Source organism: Herpailurus yagouaroundi, unplaced genomic scaffold, assembly GCF_014898765.1.
Source record: "Herpailurus yagouaroundi ecotype Mexico unplaced genomic scaffold, PumYag 188, whole genome shotgun sequence".
Taxonomy (NCBI): domain Eukaryota; kingdom Metazoa; phylum Chordata; class Mammalia; order Carnivora; family Felidae; genus Herpailurus; species Herpailurus yagouaroundi.
Window position 1 is genome coordinate 7,002,633 of NW_024412419.1, and position 15,327 is coordinate 7,017,959.

Here is a 15,327-nt window from a genome sequence, read left to right on the forward strand (position 1 = left end):
TCTCCCCATAGTTGACTCCTACAATACGCACCTGCTGGCAAGCCTTCCCTGCTGAAAGTCCTTCAGGCCTCCACTGTAACTAAGATTAAGTCCAAACACCTTACTCAGCCAGGGGTTCTCAACATTGACTGCACGTTGGAATCACCTGGGAGCAGTAAAACCCCACCGATGCCCGCATCCTGCCGTCAGAGGTTAAGTTAGTTGGTCTGGAGTGAAGTGAGCGTCCTTTATCAGCACGTTTCTAAAGCTCCACAGATGATCCAGCTGAAGCCAGGGAACTCCTGGCCTGAAGACTTGGTCATGCTCTGATCCCCCTGCCTGCCTCTCCAAGCCATTCGCCCGTCTGACACCCTGCGCCGGCCACACCAAGGTATGTCTGCTTTTTTTTTTTAAGGTTATTTATTTTGAGAGAGAGCGAGCACAGCCGGGGAGGGGCAGACAGAGGGAGAGACATCCCAAGCAAGCTCTGTGCCATCAGCGCAGAGCCCGATGCGGGGCTTGAACTCACAAACTGAGCCAAGCCTGAGTCCGACACTTCACCCAGCGCCACCAAGGCACTCCGGTATGTCTGCTTTTCAATGGCGCACTGCTCCCTCTGCTCTTCTGGTTTTCGCCTTAAGCTCAGTTGTTTCAAAACATCCTTCTGGCTCGTTTTTTTTCAACGGACCGGGCCGGGGGGGGGGGGGCGCCACACTTCATAGCACGGCTCTGGTGGTAAGGACTGAGAAAAGGAGTCAAGCTCCTGTGAGTTTTCTCCATAGGAACCCAGCTTGGGCTCCGTCCGTTTCCCCTCCAGACCAGTTCTGGCAAGAATCCTGCTGCGTTGGTTTAGTGAAAAAAATACCCACCCTTGGTCTGTTCCCCCGGGGTATCTGCTCAAATTCCTCACCCCCCGCCTGGTATCTTCCCTCCCTGGCCTACCTGCAACAAGAATCTGGTTTTGTCAGTTACGCAAACACTCTACCTTTCAGTAATTTTACAGCCTTCCACCCTTCACCCTGCTCCTTGGCTCTGGGTGCCCACCTTTCCTGATTTCTCTCCCCTACCGCAAAACCCCATCTTCGTCCTTGGATACTCTGCCTTCCTGTCTTTAGCAAATGCCGTTAAGTTTCTCTTTAAGGTCAAAACCTTCGATCAACGGTTGAGTACGTTTATTTAACAAGAGCTGGTTGTGTGATGAATGAGTGCCTTGGAAGTACTTCCTACCCCCACCGTTCCTACTTCACACTCCCGCCATTTGCGGAAACACCTGAGGACGCGGGGTGGCTCCCTCTGGGCCAGGCAGGGCGCGGGGAGGTGCCTCTCCCGGAGGGTCGGTGGGCAGCCCGAGGGCAGGCGGCGACGCACGCTCCGCGCCGGAAAGACTCGGGATGAACGAACGGACCGGGAGTGAAGGCACGAGGCCGAGCTCTGGGAAACGGACAAAAATGAGCGTTCCAAGGGCAACGGCTACCGCGCGTCTTAACAATGACTGGTCGGTCGCCAAAGGAGCGCGGCCCCAGGACCCAGGGGTGTGGCGGGCAGCCACCCCGACGTATAATCGGAGGGCGACGAACTGCGCAGGCGCCTCCTTCCACCACCACCACCACCACCACCCCTCGCCCGCGAGGAACTCCGCCCAGGCCCCGCTCGCCCCGCCCCGCCCCCTCCCCCTCGCCCCGCCCGGATATCAGTCCTCGCCCCGCCCTTCTGTCGGCAGGCAATATGGCGCTGTGCGAGGCGGCGAGTTGTCTGTACTGGCCTCGGGTGTTGCTCTTCGGAGATTCCATCACCCAGGTACCGCCGCTTGGCCCTGGTGTGGCCCGGTCCCTTGGGCGTCCACGGTCGCGCCTTCTGGGCGAAGCCCCCGCTGAGAGCGCCGGCCTGGCAGCCTCGCTGGCTCTCCTCTCCCAGCTCTCAGGCTCCCATCTTCCCGTCTCGAGGCCGCGCCCCTGCACCCCGTTTCCCCCCAGCACAGGCGGCCCCGAAGGCTGAGCGCCCCTGAGCACGATCTGCTCGGGAATGCCTGCCGCGTCCAGCAGCGACCTCACGGTCGTCGTGTCTTAACCGGCCCCTTCGGAACCTCGTGGCAGACAGAGTTCCCGTCTCGGGTTGTTCGTGGCCTCGGGATGACGGTGTGGGCAGCGCAGTACTTGCACACCCGTTCCGTGTACCCTGTCCTCCAGATGAGGTCAGGTGCGGGGGAGTGCAGTGACTCGTCCAGGCCACGCCCTGGGAGTGACAAAGCCGAGTTCACCGCGCTTCGTCAGTTTCCTAGGGAGAATCGGGAGGCCTGGTTCAAGTTGAGGCGGGGACGTGCGCCTCCTTTTCCACGCAGCCTCCTTCAGTGGCTCACCGCACGGCCAGTGCTTGCTTTCCCACGCGGAGCTCCACTGGTGGGTCACCTGCGAGAGCACGGCGGCGGCTGAATCACTTCCTGCGGGTTTGTACAGCCCGTTGCGTGCAGAAAACCCCTGGAACCAGTTCACCTCTGCTTCCTCTGCTGGAGCAAGTTGATCTTGAATAAAATGTCTCCCAGGAATAACGCCGTAGATCACCTTCTCACCCAAGATCATTTCAACTCACATTAAGGACGAATATGTGTCCTCCTTCGGGGAGGAAGCACACTTTTAAAAATTACCCCTGTGGTGTGGTGTTTTGTTCTTATTTTTCTCTTCAAACGTGACTTCCTCAACCAGTTTTCTGTGTACGTGCCAATAAGTGATGCCATTTTTAGGCAAGTAGGGCAGTAAGGGCTTTCCAAACTTACTGGAATGTATATTTTAAAAAGGCTCACCCCCTGAGTTCTAGAATTAGCTTCCTTATTCTTTCGATTGTGGAAATGTAGTACTGCATGGACTTCATTTCCTTCCTGAACGTACAATTGATTTTCTCTCTCACACATAAACTGAAGTAGCTTTTCTAAGTAAAAATGACTCTAATATCAGGTCTCAGTAAAACGCAGATGACCGGCTCAAATCCAGTCCATAGGGAAGAAAACTCCCCCTCGTTTCCAGAGTGCTGCTGAGGCTTCGTTATAGTAATCCCTAAAATGACCTCCATGGAAAGCGAGTGATGAAGGCCAAAAAGTCAGGGAGTACAAAGGGAGAACAAAAGGAGTTGCTGATCAAAATGCCCCTTACTAAAATGGGCTAATCACACTGATAAGTAGTAATGGCCTTTTTTTTTTTTCTTTTCAGTTTTCTTTCCAGCAGGGTGGATGGGGAGCATCACTGGCTGACAAGCTGGTCAGGTGAGAATAGTCTTTAGATTAATAACTTGAGCGCTTACTTATTTATTGTTTTTAATGTTTATTCATTTTTGAGGGAGAGACAGAGTGCAAGCAGGGGAGGGGCAGAGAGAGAGGGAGACACAGAAATGGAAGCAGGCTCCAGGTTCTGAGCCATCAGCACAGAGCCTGATGCAGGGATGCGGGCTCAAACTCACAGAACCGCGAGTTCATGACCTGAGCCAAAGTCAGATGCTTAACCGACTAAGCCACCCTGGCGCCCCAATACTTGAGTGCTCATCAATTGAAAACTGTAATTGCAATTCAGAAGAGACAGAGAGTGAATGACACAGTGTCAAACAGTAAATTCCTCCCTTATTAATCTTTGCCAGCCTTTCCTGGTTAGTAGATATACAAGGTTGGGGGACAGAAGGAAGAGGGGCAGGCACTCAGGGTTCCGCAAAAGTTTTGTCCGACGTGAAATCAAACCCGAAAAGTTGTGGAAAATATATTGGGTTTGGATTCAAACAGACACAGTTATTCACTATCTGAAGAAGATCAGTCTTTTTCAGTTACTCCAGTAGGTATGATTTAAATGAGTAGTAAGGAGTTTGAAAAGAAAGCAAGATATATTCGTAAACCAAAGTTAGAGTCATTTTTGGAGAGAAGTTTTTGTCTCCCAAATTCTCTTTGTAAAATAGATCAGAAATAGCGATGATTGTGGTATTTTGTTTGCCAGACTTGATGAAAGCATATGCTAAGGAAGGCAGCAAAAGGGAAACACTTCCCCAATACAAGAGATTAAAAAATATGTAGAAATATTTTCCACATTAAAAACAGTAAACCGAGTATGTAGAGTATCCATAAACTGATCAGGGGTTTTGTCTTTTCCTCCTTTATTTTATTTTTTTTTTTAATTTTTTTTTTTTAACGTTTATTTTTGAGACAGAGAGACAGAGCATGAATGGGGGAGGGTCAGAGAGAAGGAGACAGAGAATCCGAAACAGGCTCCAGGCTCTGAGCTGTCAGCACAGAGCCTGATGCGGGGCTCGAACTCACGGACTGCGAGATCGTGACCTGAGCCGAAGTCGGCCGGTCAACCGACTGAGCCACCCAGGCACCCCATGTCTTTTCCTCCTTTAGAAGAAATAAGCTAGATGTCCTACCAGCTTATCAGTACTTGATAATCTTCTTCACCAGTATGGTTAATACACCAAGAAAATATGTTTTAAGTTATTTCCAAATGTGTTTTAAAACGTCTTCAATTTCTCCATTTTTTATCCCCTACACTAGAAATGAAAAAAATTGACCTTCTAGCTTTTTCTGTTCCCAAATGCTTTCGCTATTTAGACTTAATCTAAAAACATGAAAATATCACGTCATGCCTCAGTTTTTCCTTCTGTCAAATGGGATGATTGTAATAGCTAAGTTTTACTGAATGCTATGTGCCAAAAACTAATGCTTTGTGTGTATTGGCTAATTTAATCTTTACAACTAGCCTATAAACGAAATGAGTTAGGCTCCGATCCATTTTCTAGGTGAGAAGAATAAGGAGGGGAGGTTAAATAACAAGGTCACACAGCTAAGAAGTGGCAGGTGTCCAGGCTCCGGAGCCCGTGGTCCTGAGCCTCCGGAGATGATGAGGGCACCTGCTGTCATGTTGGGAGGACGGAAACATTAATGTGTGCTTGCTCAGGTGCCTTGAACTTGGAAGTGCTCGATATATAGCAGCTTTCATGTTTAGTACTCCAGTAACTGTTTAATTGGGCTGTTAACCTTTTCTGAAAAGCTAAATAATGATTCAAGTGGCCTGGAAAACAAGGCATTCCAAATGTTTTACCCACATACAGATGTTTCATAAGTGGTTAAGTTTAGTACTAAAATCCTGCCAGAATTGATAGTTTGCAGATCTGCTTGCTAGAAGACCACTTCATTAGAAGCTAGTTATTTTTCAGAATTGGGAGAAGTTACAAGACAGACTTGTAGCCAGTGTGCGGTCTGCTGCGCCTCCAGGCTCTAACCCCTGCGAAGCCTCTTGTTGACACCCAGAGCCGAGCCGCTGCTGGCTGACCCCCAAGAGGCCTCGCCTCCGTGAATCCTTCCCCATCCGGGCTCCCCCCACCCAGAATGCCTGCCTCTCCGGGCCGCCCCCCTGCCGCCCCCCCAGCCAAACTCGCGAGAGCCGTTTAGAAACTAAAATGCCACGGCGGAGCAACAGGGCCCGGACGGAGGGGACGCTGGCCTTGGCGTCCTAGGCCCACGTTCTTCCACCGGGCGACGGAGGGGAGAGACTAGGGGGCTGCAGTCGGCGTTGCCTGGCGTCAGAGGCGGCGGCCGCTTCACCGCCCTGCGTTTTTGGCCAGGACGGACTTCTTTCCGTGCCACAGCAAACAACTGCCGCTTTGAGGGACACTGTCGTCTTCAGCTGTGTTACCGCTTGGGGTGTTCTTTGCCGATCTGGGCTCCTGATGTCTGCTTCAGCCGTCTGCACAGCCCTGAAGCCGCTCACGGTGGTTTGGGGGTGTTTTTGAAGTCTAATTAACCTAGTGTTCAATTCGTCTCAGGTGTACTGATTCCGTGTTTAATGTCACCCAGTTTCCGGGTTTGAAAGTCAGAGGCATCTCCCTAAAACCGCCCCTGTGTACACGACCTCCACGGAGAGTGAAGAATCTAAAATATATCAGTGTGGGGGCGTCTGGGGGGCTCAGTCAGTTAAATGTCCGACTCTTGATTTCAGCTCAGGTCACGATCTCGTGGTTCTTGGGATTGAGCCCCGAGTTGGGCTCTGCACTAACAGCATGGAACCTGCTTGGGATTCTCTCCCCCTCCCCCTCCCCTTCCCCCTTGTGACCCTCTCTCAAAATATACATTAAAAAAACTTTTTTAAATAAAATATATTGTGTTCCATAGTGACATCTTTTAAGTTTTAGCTTTAAATAAGATCTTTGTATACTTATTATAAAATCATTTTAATAATTCTTAAATCTATTTAAATCCTTTTAAAATTTATGGATATAGTTTCATCAGTGTTTTTAAACAATCTTATTTCCGTATTTCTTTAAACAAAAATACTTGGTTTGAGGGATTTGAAGGAGTTAGAATAAACTTCCCGTTTTCTTTTTTTTTTTTTTTTTTAAATTTTTTTTTATTTTTTGGGGGTGGGGCGGGGGGGGGGGGGGGGGGGGTGGTTGGTGAGGAGAAAGAGAAAGAATATCCAAAGCAGGCTCCAGGCTCTAAGCTGTCAGTGCAGAGCCCGACATGGGGCCTGAACCCACGAACCGTAAGATCATGACCTGAGCTGAAGTCAGGCGCTTAACCGACTGAACTACCAGGCGCCCCACGACTTCAGTTTTTAAAAGCTTCTGCTGTTTGCGTTTAAAAATATGCCCCTGCCTGTTTTATGAAGCAGCTTAATTTACATTTTTCTGGAAGGAAATCTTAGAGTCTGGATGTTTGGCAAGGAATCTTTCAATTAACTCTTCTTCTCTCTTCATCTGAACTTAAATACTTTTTATTAGCCATGAATTTAACTAAAAACCTTTCATAATTTTCCAGTTTCTGTAGCCTTTTGAATAAATTGGGCACCGTTGATTATGTTATTCAATCCAGAGGGATTCAGATATCCTTCCCCTTTGGGAGGGGAACTTCAACAGTTCCAACCCTGGGCCTCACTTGTCTTTTTTTCCTGGCTCATAGCCTTCTTCTAATGACGATCTTTTTTTCAGTCTATAATAGCTGCCATTTAGTGGGCGCCTTACGTGTGTCTGGCTACTACCTTACTTTTCATTTCCACGCTGCCTGCAGATTAGGCGTTGGGTTCATCTCTTACTGTTGGGGAGCCTGAAGCTCAGAGAAATTAAGTAAGTGGCCAAGGCCTGATGTGCTAGTCAAAGGCAGCGAGATCCTGGCACCGACCGCTCTGATTCCAGCCCTTCGTGCTGGACTGCCACACCACACCGGCCTTAGGGAGTGTCACAGTGACTATACCATTGGAGAGCTGGAAAGCCGACTCCTCTTGTCAAAATTCTAGAGTATTCCATTTTAAACGGAGTCTTCAAAATGGCTAGGCTAGTCTGCTTTTTGTAATCATTCTGCATTAAAAACACCAAGAATCACACTTAGAAATAAATGGGGCTGAATTTTTTTGTTGTTTTCCCGGAGATTTCTAAACGTTGAGAGCTTTTAGAGTAGTGTCAAAACCAGGTCCCCTCCTGTTGCTGCTTGGCGTCTGTCGCCTGGCCTCGTGGCCGCGCAGAATTTCTCAGCTGGTGCCCCGGGATCTCTGCTTAGTTGCTCGTATGTGGGAATTTGAACTATACCAAAGTCAACCACATTAATTTGCTAACCATGAACCGAAGTCTGAGATTTATCATTTTTAAAAAATTTTTATTATGAACAGCCTGAAGCATCCATAAACATAGTCCCGGGGGCACAGCCGTTAAGTAAGTTATTAAAATTCTTGAATCAAAACCAGTGGGTGCTACTGGTAATGACGTGTTAGGTTTATCACATCTAACAAATGTGCCGCTCGTGGGGCTGTTGGTAGTCGGGGAGGCTATGCACGTGGGGAGCAGGGGTGTGTGGGAATGCTTTGTACCTTCCTTTCAATTTTGCTGCAAACCTAAAATGCCTCTTAAAAAATACTCTGTAAAAGTCTCAAAAATACTCTGTATACATCCCAAATTACCCAAAGCGTCATTACCCTTGATTCCAGCTTCTTAGTGACTCTACTGAAGATGCTCAAACTGAGACCCGTCTGCTGTAAACTCCATGTTAGAAGGACCTCACTGCCCATGCGTGAGTGAGCGAGTCTGCAGACAAGATTATAGCCCCTTTGCTCAAAATTATTCATAACCCCTCTTGTGGAGGAATGTGACGGACTTACCTGTATCTTGTTAAGGATGGCATGTCTTTCTCAAAGTGACATTACATCGGGGGTGCCTGGCTGGCTCTGTCGGAAGAACATGAGACCCGTGATCTCAGAGGTGTGAGTTCAAGCCCCATGTTGGGTATAGAATTACTTAAAATAAACGAACTTAAAAAAAAAAAGTGCAGGCACATCAAAGCCACCGGACATAGGCAGGTGCCACAGCCCAGAGGGAGGGCACACCCTCGCTGTTGGTTCACTGCAGGGGGCTAGAAACTGTTCTTTGTGGGATTGTGGAATTCATCTTTGTTTAAAAATTCTTCATTTCAGAAAATGTGATGTTCTGAATCGTGGATTTTCAGGCTACAATACCAGGTGGGCCAAAATCATCCTTCCACGATTGATCAAAAAAGGGACCGGTTTGGACAGCCCAGTAGCAGTTACAATTTTCTTCGGTGCCAATGACAGCGCGCTCAAAGGTAAAGGCATTTTTGTGTTTTCCTAGTTCATTTTTAGCCTGCCCTGACATGAAGACAGCTTGTTTCTGTATTTTTTTCAACTGTGTCCTTCTCTCCCAATAGATTTTTGGGAGAGAAAACTTACAATGAGTTTTGCCAAATTTATAATGAGTTCCCAGAGTTTATTAAGCGTATTTCTTCTGGCTTCAATGTCAGTGAATTTTGTTCCCAGCTTATTTTCTACCCGCCTGGGTTGTTGGCAGACCTGATCTCAAACACTTGAAAATGTGTTTGTTTTTTTCTTTTTTTTTTTTTTTTTTTTTACGTTTGTTTATTTTTGAGACAGAGAGAGAGCATGAACAGGGGAGGTTCAGAGAGAGGGAGACACAGAATCTGAAACAGGCTCCAGGCTCTGAGCTGTCAGCAGAGCCTGATGTGGGGCTTGACTCACGGACCGTGAGATCATGACCTGAGCCGAAGTTGGTCGTCCAACTGACTGAGCCACCCAGGTGCCCTGTGTTTGTTTTTTTTCATGTTTATTTATTCTTGAGAGAGAGACAGACAGACAGACAGACAGAACATGAACAGGGGAGGGGCAGAGAGAGAGGGAGACACAGAATCTGAAGCAGGCTCCAGGCTCTGAGCCGTCAGCACAGAGCCTGATGCGGGGCTCGAACCCACGAACCGTGAGATCGTGACCCGAGCCGAAGTTGGACATGCCCGGGTGCCCCGAAAATGTTTTCTGGAGTCCATTAGTGTTGTGCTGGATTTCAGATGTTTTTCTCAGTAGTTGGTGGAATCGGCGGTGGAGGGCCCGCCTTGCCACGTGGGTCACACTGATGGCCGAGCAACTCAGGGAGCACCCCCGCCCGGGCGTGGACTCGGTCCTGGGTGCTGGGAAGTGGCACCGTGTCCCTGTCTCTGGAAGACCAGCGGGCGCAGGCCTTGTTCTCCCTCCTGCTCTTGCGAGGAGGACCCTCTGTGCGGCACGAAGGGGAGAAGTCAGCCTGTGTTCTGGAAAGCCCGCTTCCAGAAGAATGCTATCTGTGGGCACACGGTGGGGGCAGCTCAGGGGAGGCGGCAGGGCAGGCAGGGACGCTCGCCGCCTTGAGAAAGACGAATGAGCCGTAGGTGTTAGTGGATCCTGTGAGCCCACTGTTTGGAAAAGTCAGATCTCCACTTGATCTTACACTAAAAACTGTAAGAAAGGAGACTCCAAAAAAGGCGACTTCTCACCGAAATTAGGACAAAGAAACTCCAAGCACAAAAGCAATGGAGGAAATCACAAAGGAGAAAAGTAGCTTTGTGAAATGAGATAACCTCGAAAGATTATAAAGACTCAGATTGGAAAGTGTTTTTAAGCACTGATTCTTATGGCTGCTGAGTGTGGAGTGAGATGGGCACTCCTCTCTTCCAGTCACTGGGGAACCTTGTGATCTTTCTGGAAAGATACTTGACAGCGTGCATCGGAGGACTTCCCACATCTAGAAATCCAGCCTGAGAAAAAATTCAGTAATGCAGCCAGGCGTACGTGCAGACGTTTCTGCGAATTGTATTTCTAACAGCAAAAAAATAGAATGCTGGGTGGCACAGAGATAGAAGCTTCCTCTCGGTCCCCCAGCAGATACACGTTTTTGAGGACTGTTCGTGGACACAGACATGCCCGTGATATAATGTTAGGTGGAAAAAAGAACCATATGGTTATGTATCTTCAGTGTAATGCTACTTTTATTTTTTTAAGTACACCTATCAACAGGGAAAAGACTAGAATGAAGTACCTCCGAGTGCCAACAGTGGCTTTCTGGGTGGTGGCATCATGAGGGATTTTATTTTGCTCCTATAATTATCCTTACATGTGGTTTGTAAAGCACCTGCAGTGAGTCTTAGGATACTTATGTGCGAGCCCATTTAGAAGTCATCCTTTGCCGGGCACCCGGGCACCTCAGTTAGTTGAGCCTCCGACTCTTGATTTCGGCTCAGGTCACACACGATCCCGGGGCCGTGGGATCGAGGCCGCACCGGGCCCTACACTGAGCCTGGATTCTGCTTAAGATTCTGTCTCTCCCTCTGCCCTTCTCCCCTCTGTACGTGCGCACGCGTGCTCTAAAGGAAAAACAAGTCCTTGCGACTATAATAGTAGAAGCAACAGCTTTTTTTTTTTTTAAGTTTATTTATTTGAGAGCGAGAAAGCAAGAGGATCCCCAGCAGGCTTCACACTGTCAGTGCAGAGCCCCACGTGGGGCTCACTCTCCCCTGAGAACACAACCTGAGCCAAAATCAAGAGTCAAGATGCTTAACCCACTGAGCCACCCAGGTGCCTGCCCCAGCAGCTGGCAGTCATACGCGGGCCGCTTCCTGTGTGGTAGGCCCCCTGCTGCAGTGCTTTACGTGCTTGTCGATTTTCACAACCACCCCGTGAGGGAGACCCGGTTATCGTCCTCGGTTTACCGGTGAGGAGGCCGAGGTACAGGCAAGCCGGGCATCTGTCCCAGGGCAGGCGGCCGGTCTGCGAGGAAGCAGGGGTGGAACTCGGCGGCCTCCCTCCACAGCCCAGGCCGCTGGCCACCAGAGGACAGAGCCTGAGCCTCTGCGGTCTGTCCCACGAAGAGCGGGGACCGCCGTTCCCCCCACCCGCTACCCCGTGTTTGTGTCTGCGGTCCGAACTACTCCCCGGCGACGTCCCGAGGGGGAGCTCGTGTCAGTCTTCGTTGTCCCTTGCGACAAACGTGCGTTTGGGGCCGAAGTGTCCGTGTCCCCCCCCCCCCCAACAGATGAGAACCCCAAGCAGCACGTCCCCCTGGACGAGTACGTGGCGAATCTAAAGAGCATGGTGCGCTACCTCAAGTCCGTGGACGTCCCGGAGCACAGGATCGTCCTCATCTCGCCGCCCCCGCTCTGCGAGGCGGCCTGGGAGCGGGAGTGCCTCGCGCAAGGTAAGCGGGCCGCGGGCGCCGTGTCCTCCGACCGGACCGAGCGAGGGGCCCAGAGCCGGGCGGCCCCTTGCTTCGCGGCTGCCGGGCCGGGCTCCCCGCCCAGTCCTTTCGGCCTCTGTTCTCAGCCACCAGAGAGTAAGCAAAACGAGCGGAGTGGCCATTAGGTTCTAGGCGCGAACGGTGGCCCGGAAAAGGGACTGTCCCCGCGGAGGGGGCGGCCCCGGCCCGGCGGCGCCAGACCCCAAGCGCGGCCGCGGAGCTGTGTGGCGGCCCACGTGGCACTGAGGCTCCCAGCGACCCCGGTGACCGCGATTGCCCGCAGCCGCCACTCTGCCCGCCTCTGGCCCAACGCGCTCCCTTCTCCACGCAGCCTCGCCCGGGCTGCGGCCTTCGGCGACGAGACCCCTCCTTCCCCAAAACTAAGGCTCGGCTGAGGGCGCGTCCACGGCACCTGTGACGGAGCCACTTCTGTCCCTGCGACCGTTCGTCTTAGCATGTAAAGTACAAAGTCAGGACACAGAAGTGACTAGAACCTGGTTCCCGCGTGTCGAGTAGGGAGGGAGACCGTTCCGTACAGACACCGGCAGCCACGTGACAGCCACGTGATGAATGGCGTGGCAGGCACGGAAACACTCTGTTGAAGGTACTGGCGTCCAGAAAGGTCCAGGAAAGTTCCCCACAGGAGGTAAGGAGGGCAAGTTTATCCAGAGGAAGAGGACAGACAGGGAGGATGGGGCCAGGCCCGCTGTCATCAGGTGTTGGAAGGGCCGGGTCGGGGGTAGACGACGCTGCCTGTCGTCAGCTCCAGAGGGTGAGCGCGGCCCCCCAGGGAGCCTCCCCTCGTGCCGGCGTCTGCCTCGCGTAGGATCAGGATCGCTCGGGAGGTAGCAAGCGTGTTCGTGCCGCGCCTGGACGAGCAGAGGTGTGCGAGTCAGAGCCACATCTGCTTCTCAGACTGCAGGTCACAACCCCCTCGTGGGCACAGAACCAAGTGAGTTACATTTTGGGAACGAGTAGGGAAAACCTCAGCATCCGGGACCCGGCGCCGCGTGCGAGCCGTGTTTCACTTATCAGACGCGTAGCGAGTCCCGGTGGAGAACATGGCGGTGTGGGTCGGGTTTGTGAACCGCTGGCTACAGGAATGTTCTACCGAAGACCAGCCCCCAGGTTTCCATACTGCGTGTCTCCTGAGCTACGGCAGAGGGCAGAGCAGTTACCGGCACGGACCCTACGCCCGCACAGCCCGGAATATTCACTGCCCGGCCCCTTGTGGAGAAAGGTCGCTGGGGCGCCTGGGTGGCTCAGTCGCTTAAGCGGCCGATTCTTGGTTTTGGCTCAGGTCACGACCTCCCGGGTTGTGAGTTTGAGCCCCACGTCCGGCTCTGCGCTGACAGTGCGGAGCCTGCTTGGGATTCTCTCCTCTGCTCCTCCTGTGCTCACTCGTGTGTGTGCTCACGTGTGTGTACGTGCACATGTGTTCTCAAATGTACAGAAAAAAAAAAGAGGTCACTGACCCGTGAGCCAGTCCAAGGACCTCTGCAGCCCCTTCCAGCTCCCCCTTCTCTGGCCGAACCCTGATCTTTCCATCGTATCACAGCGGCCTCACATGACACAACAAATTCAGGGGTCTCGGCCCACCGTCCCTCCCCCTCAGCCCCCACTCTCTTTGCCTCTGGCCTGTACTCCAGCCAAGGAGGTGGCCGCCACGGGGCTTTCCTGCCTCTGTGGCGACCACCGATGGTGCACTCCCCCGTCCCCGTGCCGCGGAGAGCAGCGCTCGGTGACGGCCCTCACACGGTCGGACCCAGGTCGGGTCCATAAGCACGTGCCTATTTACGGGGACGGAAAAGCATCCAGGCCAGTAGAACTTGCACAGCGGCCACTTGCCACCCACACTCTCTCTCTCAATAGGCTGCAAACTAAATCGCCTGAACTTGGTTGTTGGTGAATACGCAGGCGCCTGCTTGCAAGTGGCCCAGGACTGTGGGACTGACGTGCTTGACCTGTGGACCCTGATGCAGAAGGACGGTCAGGTACGGGGGCTTGCTCGGTCCTGTCGGGGCCAGGAGGATGATGCAGAAGTGACCCTGCTCCGTGGGGCTCTGAGCGGGTAAGACCGTTAGCTGTCCCTTTCCCCAATTAAACCAGAGCGCTGCGAGGAGGAAGCGCGGAGGCTCCGGGACCGCGCCCATGGCCTCGTTCCTCCGCGGCCCCAGCAGCTGCCGTCCTGCTCCGGGGACCCCTTGAGTAGCCGGGCGGGACCCGGAACGGAGTTGAAATCAGTGGTTCATAGTGAAGGACATTCAGAGCAAGTCCTTTTGGAATGTGGGGGAGGAGGAGGTTAAACTCGTTAAGAGGCAAAACGATGAATTTAAGCAGGATGTGGTGTTGGCTGAAATTCGTCTTTTGAGCCATGTGGTTCTCATGGTTTTGTTTAAAGCCAGAAAGCGCGTTTACAACCAGTAACGGTGAAAGCGGGTCCCCACGGAGCAGCCCAGCCCCCGAGGAAGGCGCTGGTGCTTTCCGTACAGTTGTGTCCACAGGACCCAGCAGCCCGGCGCTTCCCTCGCGAAGCCAACCCTGCGCTTCAGCCTCCCTCCAAAGCCGTGCCTAGACCTGGTGCTGGTCCTCCTGTGGCTTCCCAGGTCGGGGCGGCAGCGACGCAGCCAGAGTCCTGGCTTTCGTCTGGGCTAAGTGTCCATCTGAGAGGGGCTCTGATGAAGTCCTTGGAGATTTAACCCCCCAGGGTTCTAGGACGGGGGAGGGTGGGGAGGGAGCGGCCTTCCCCGAGAGGTCCGCTCTAAGATGGCAGAGAGGAGCGCCGAGGCCTCGGGAAGCCGTGGTCTGGAGGAGCCGTGAACCTGTGGGGCCGGCTGGCTTCTGGCAGGGACGGGGCCTTGGCGTGGGGCCGACACCGCTCACCCAGAAGCGGCTCCCGGGGGCCATGAGCACGGGACCGTCACTCTTCTGGGCCGGATGGTTCAAGTTCTTTACACCTAATAACCCGCCCGTCGACTGAATACCTAGACTAGGGGAGTCGGAGCAGCCGGGCACCCTGGGCCCTGAGCTCCTCTAACAGCGCAGGTCGTTCTTGTCGTTCACGTGAATGTACCTTATTTACTCGTTCAGCCTCTTCTCCCCTGCCCCCCCCCCGATGAACTGCACCTCCTCGTGGGGCCCCGGAAACGTCCCCCACACGCTCTCCCAACTCTCTCCCCTGCAGGACTTCTCGTCCTTTCTGTCAGACGGACTGCACTTGTCCCCGGAGGGAAATGAGTTTTTGTTCTCCCACCTTTGGCCTCTGATCGAGAAGAAAGTCTCCTCCTTGCCTTTGCTGCTCCCTTACTGGCGAGACGTAGCAGAAGCCAAACCCGAACTAAGTCTTCTGGGAGACGGGGACCATTAGCCACAGAAAACCCAATCTGGCTGTTAACTTACGAAGCTGCCAGTGTGACAAAGATCCTGAGATAAGCGATCAGACCTTTGCTCATGACCTTGGAATAAAAAACACCATCTGCCACCAAGATTAATAAAAGCATCAGAATTTTTACGAAAGCTTTGTACCTACGTGTGTTGTGTTCTGGTAACATCTGATGCAGGTGTCATCAGCGCCCAAGCTACAAAATTAACTCTATAAGTGGAAACAAGGTGAAGACAAATTTGTTTAAAAAGTCCATTTTATAAAAAACGATTTTCTGACACTGAGCTGGGAACTGTTCACTCTCACACATACACCCACTCACCTAGCAGATTCCAAAAGTGTAATATATCACAAGTAGTTAGAAGACAGCAAACACCACAAGGTACGAGTTCAAGTATTAGTGTAACAGGCATCTGCATAATAAACGTCCTTAGAAGAAA

The 15,327-nt window shown here is 52.2% G+C and overlaps 1 protein-coding gene across 1 annotated transcript; it reads left to right on the top strand.

Annotated features, from left to right (window-relative positions):
- Positions 1-1,647: 1,647 nt before the first annotated feature.
- Positions 1,648-15,022, top strand: IAH1 (isoamyl acetate hydrolyzing esterase 1 (putative)). The gene is made up of 6 exons (XM_040496023.1): positions 1,648-1,776; positions 3,180-3,232; positions 8,406-8,554; positions 11,305-11,466; positions 13,378-13,499; positions 14,690-15,022. Exons 1-6 carry the CDS (start codon positions 1,705-1,707, stop codon positions 14,870-14,872), a joined length of 741 nt encoding a protein of 246 aa, XP_040351957.1. The 5' UTR covers positions 1,648-1,704; the 3' UTR covers positions 14,873-15,022.
- The last annotated feature ends 305 nt before the right edge of the window (positions 15,023-15,327 follow it).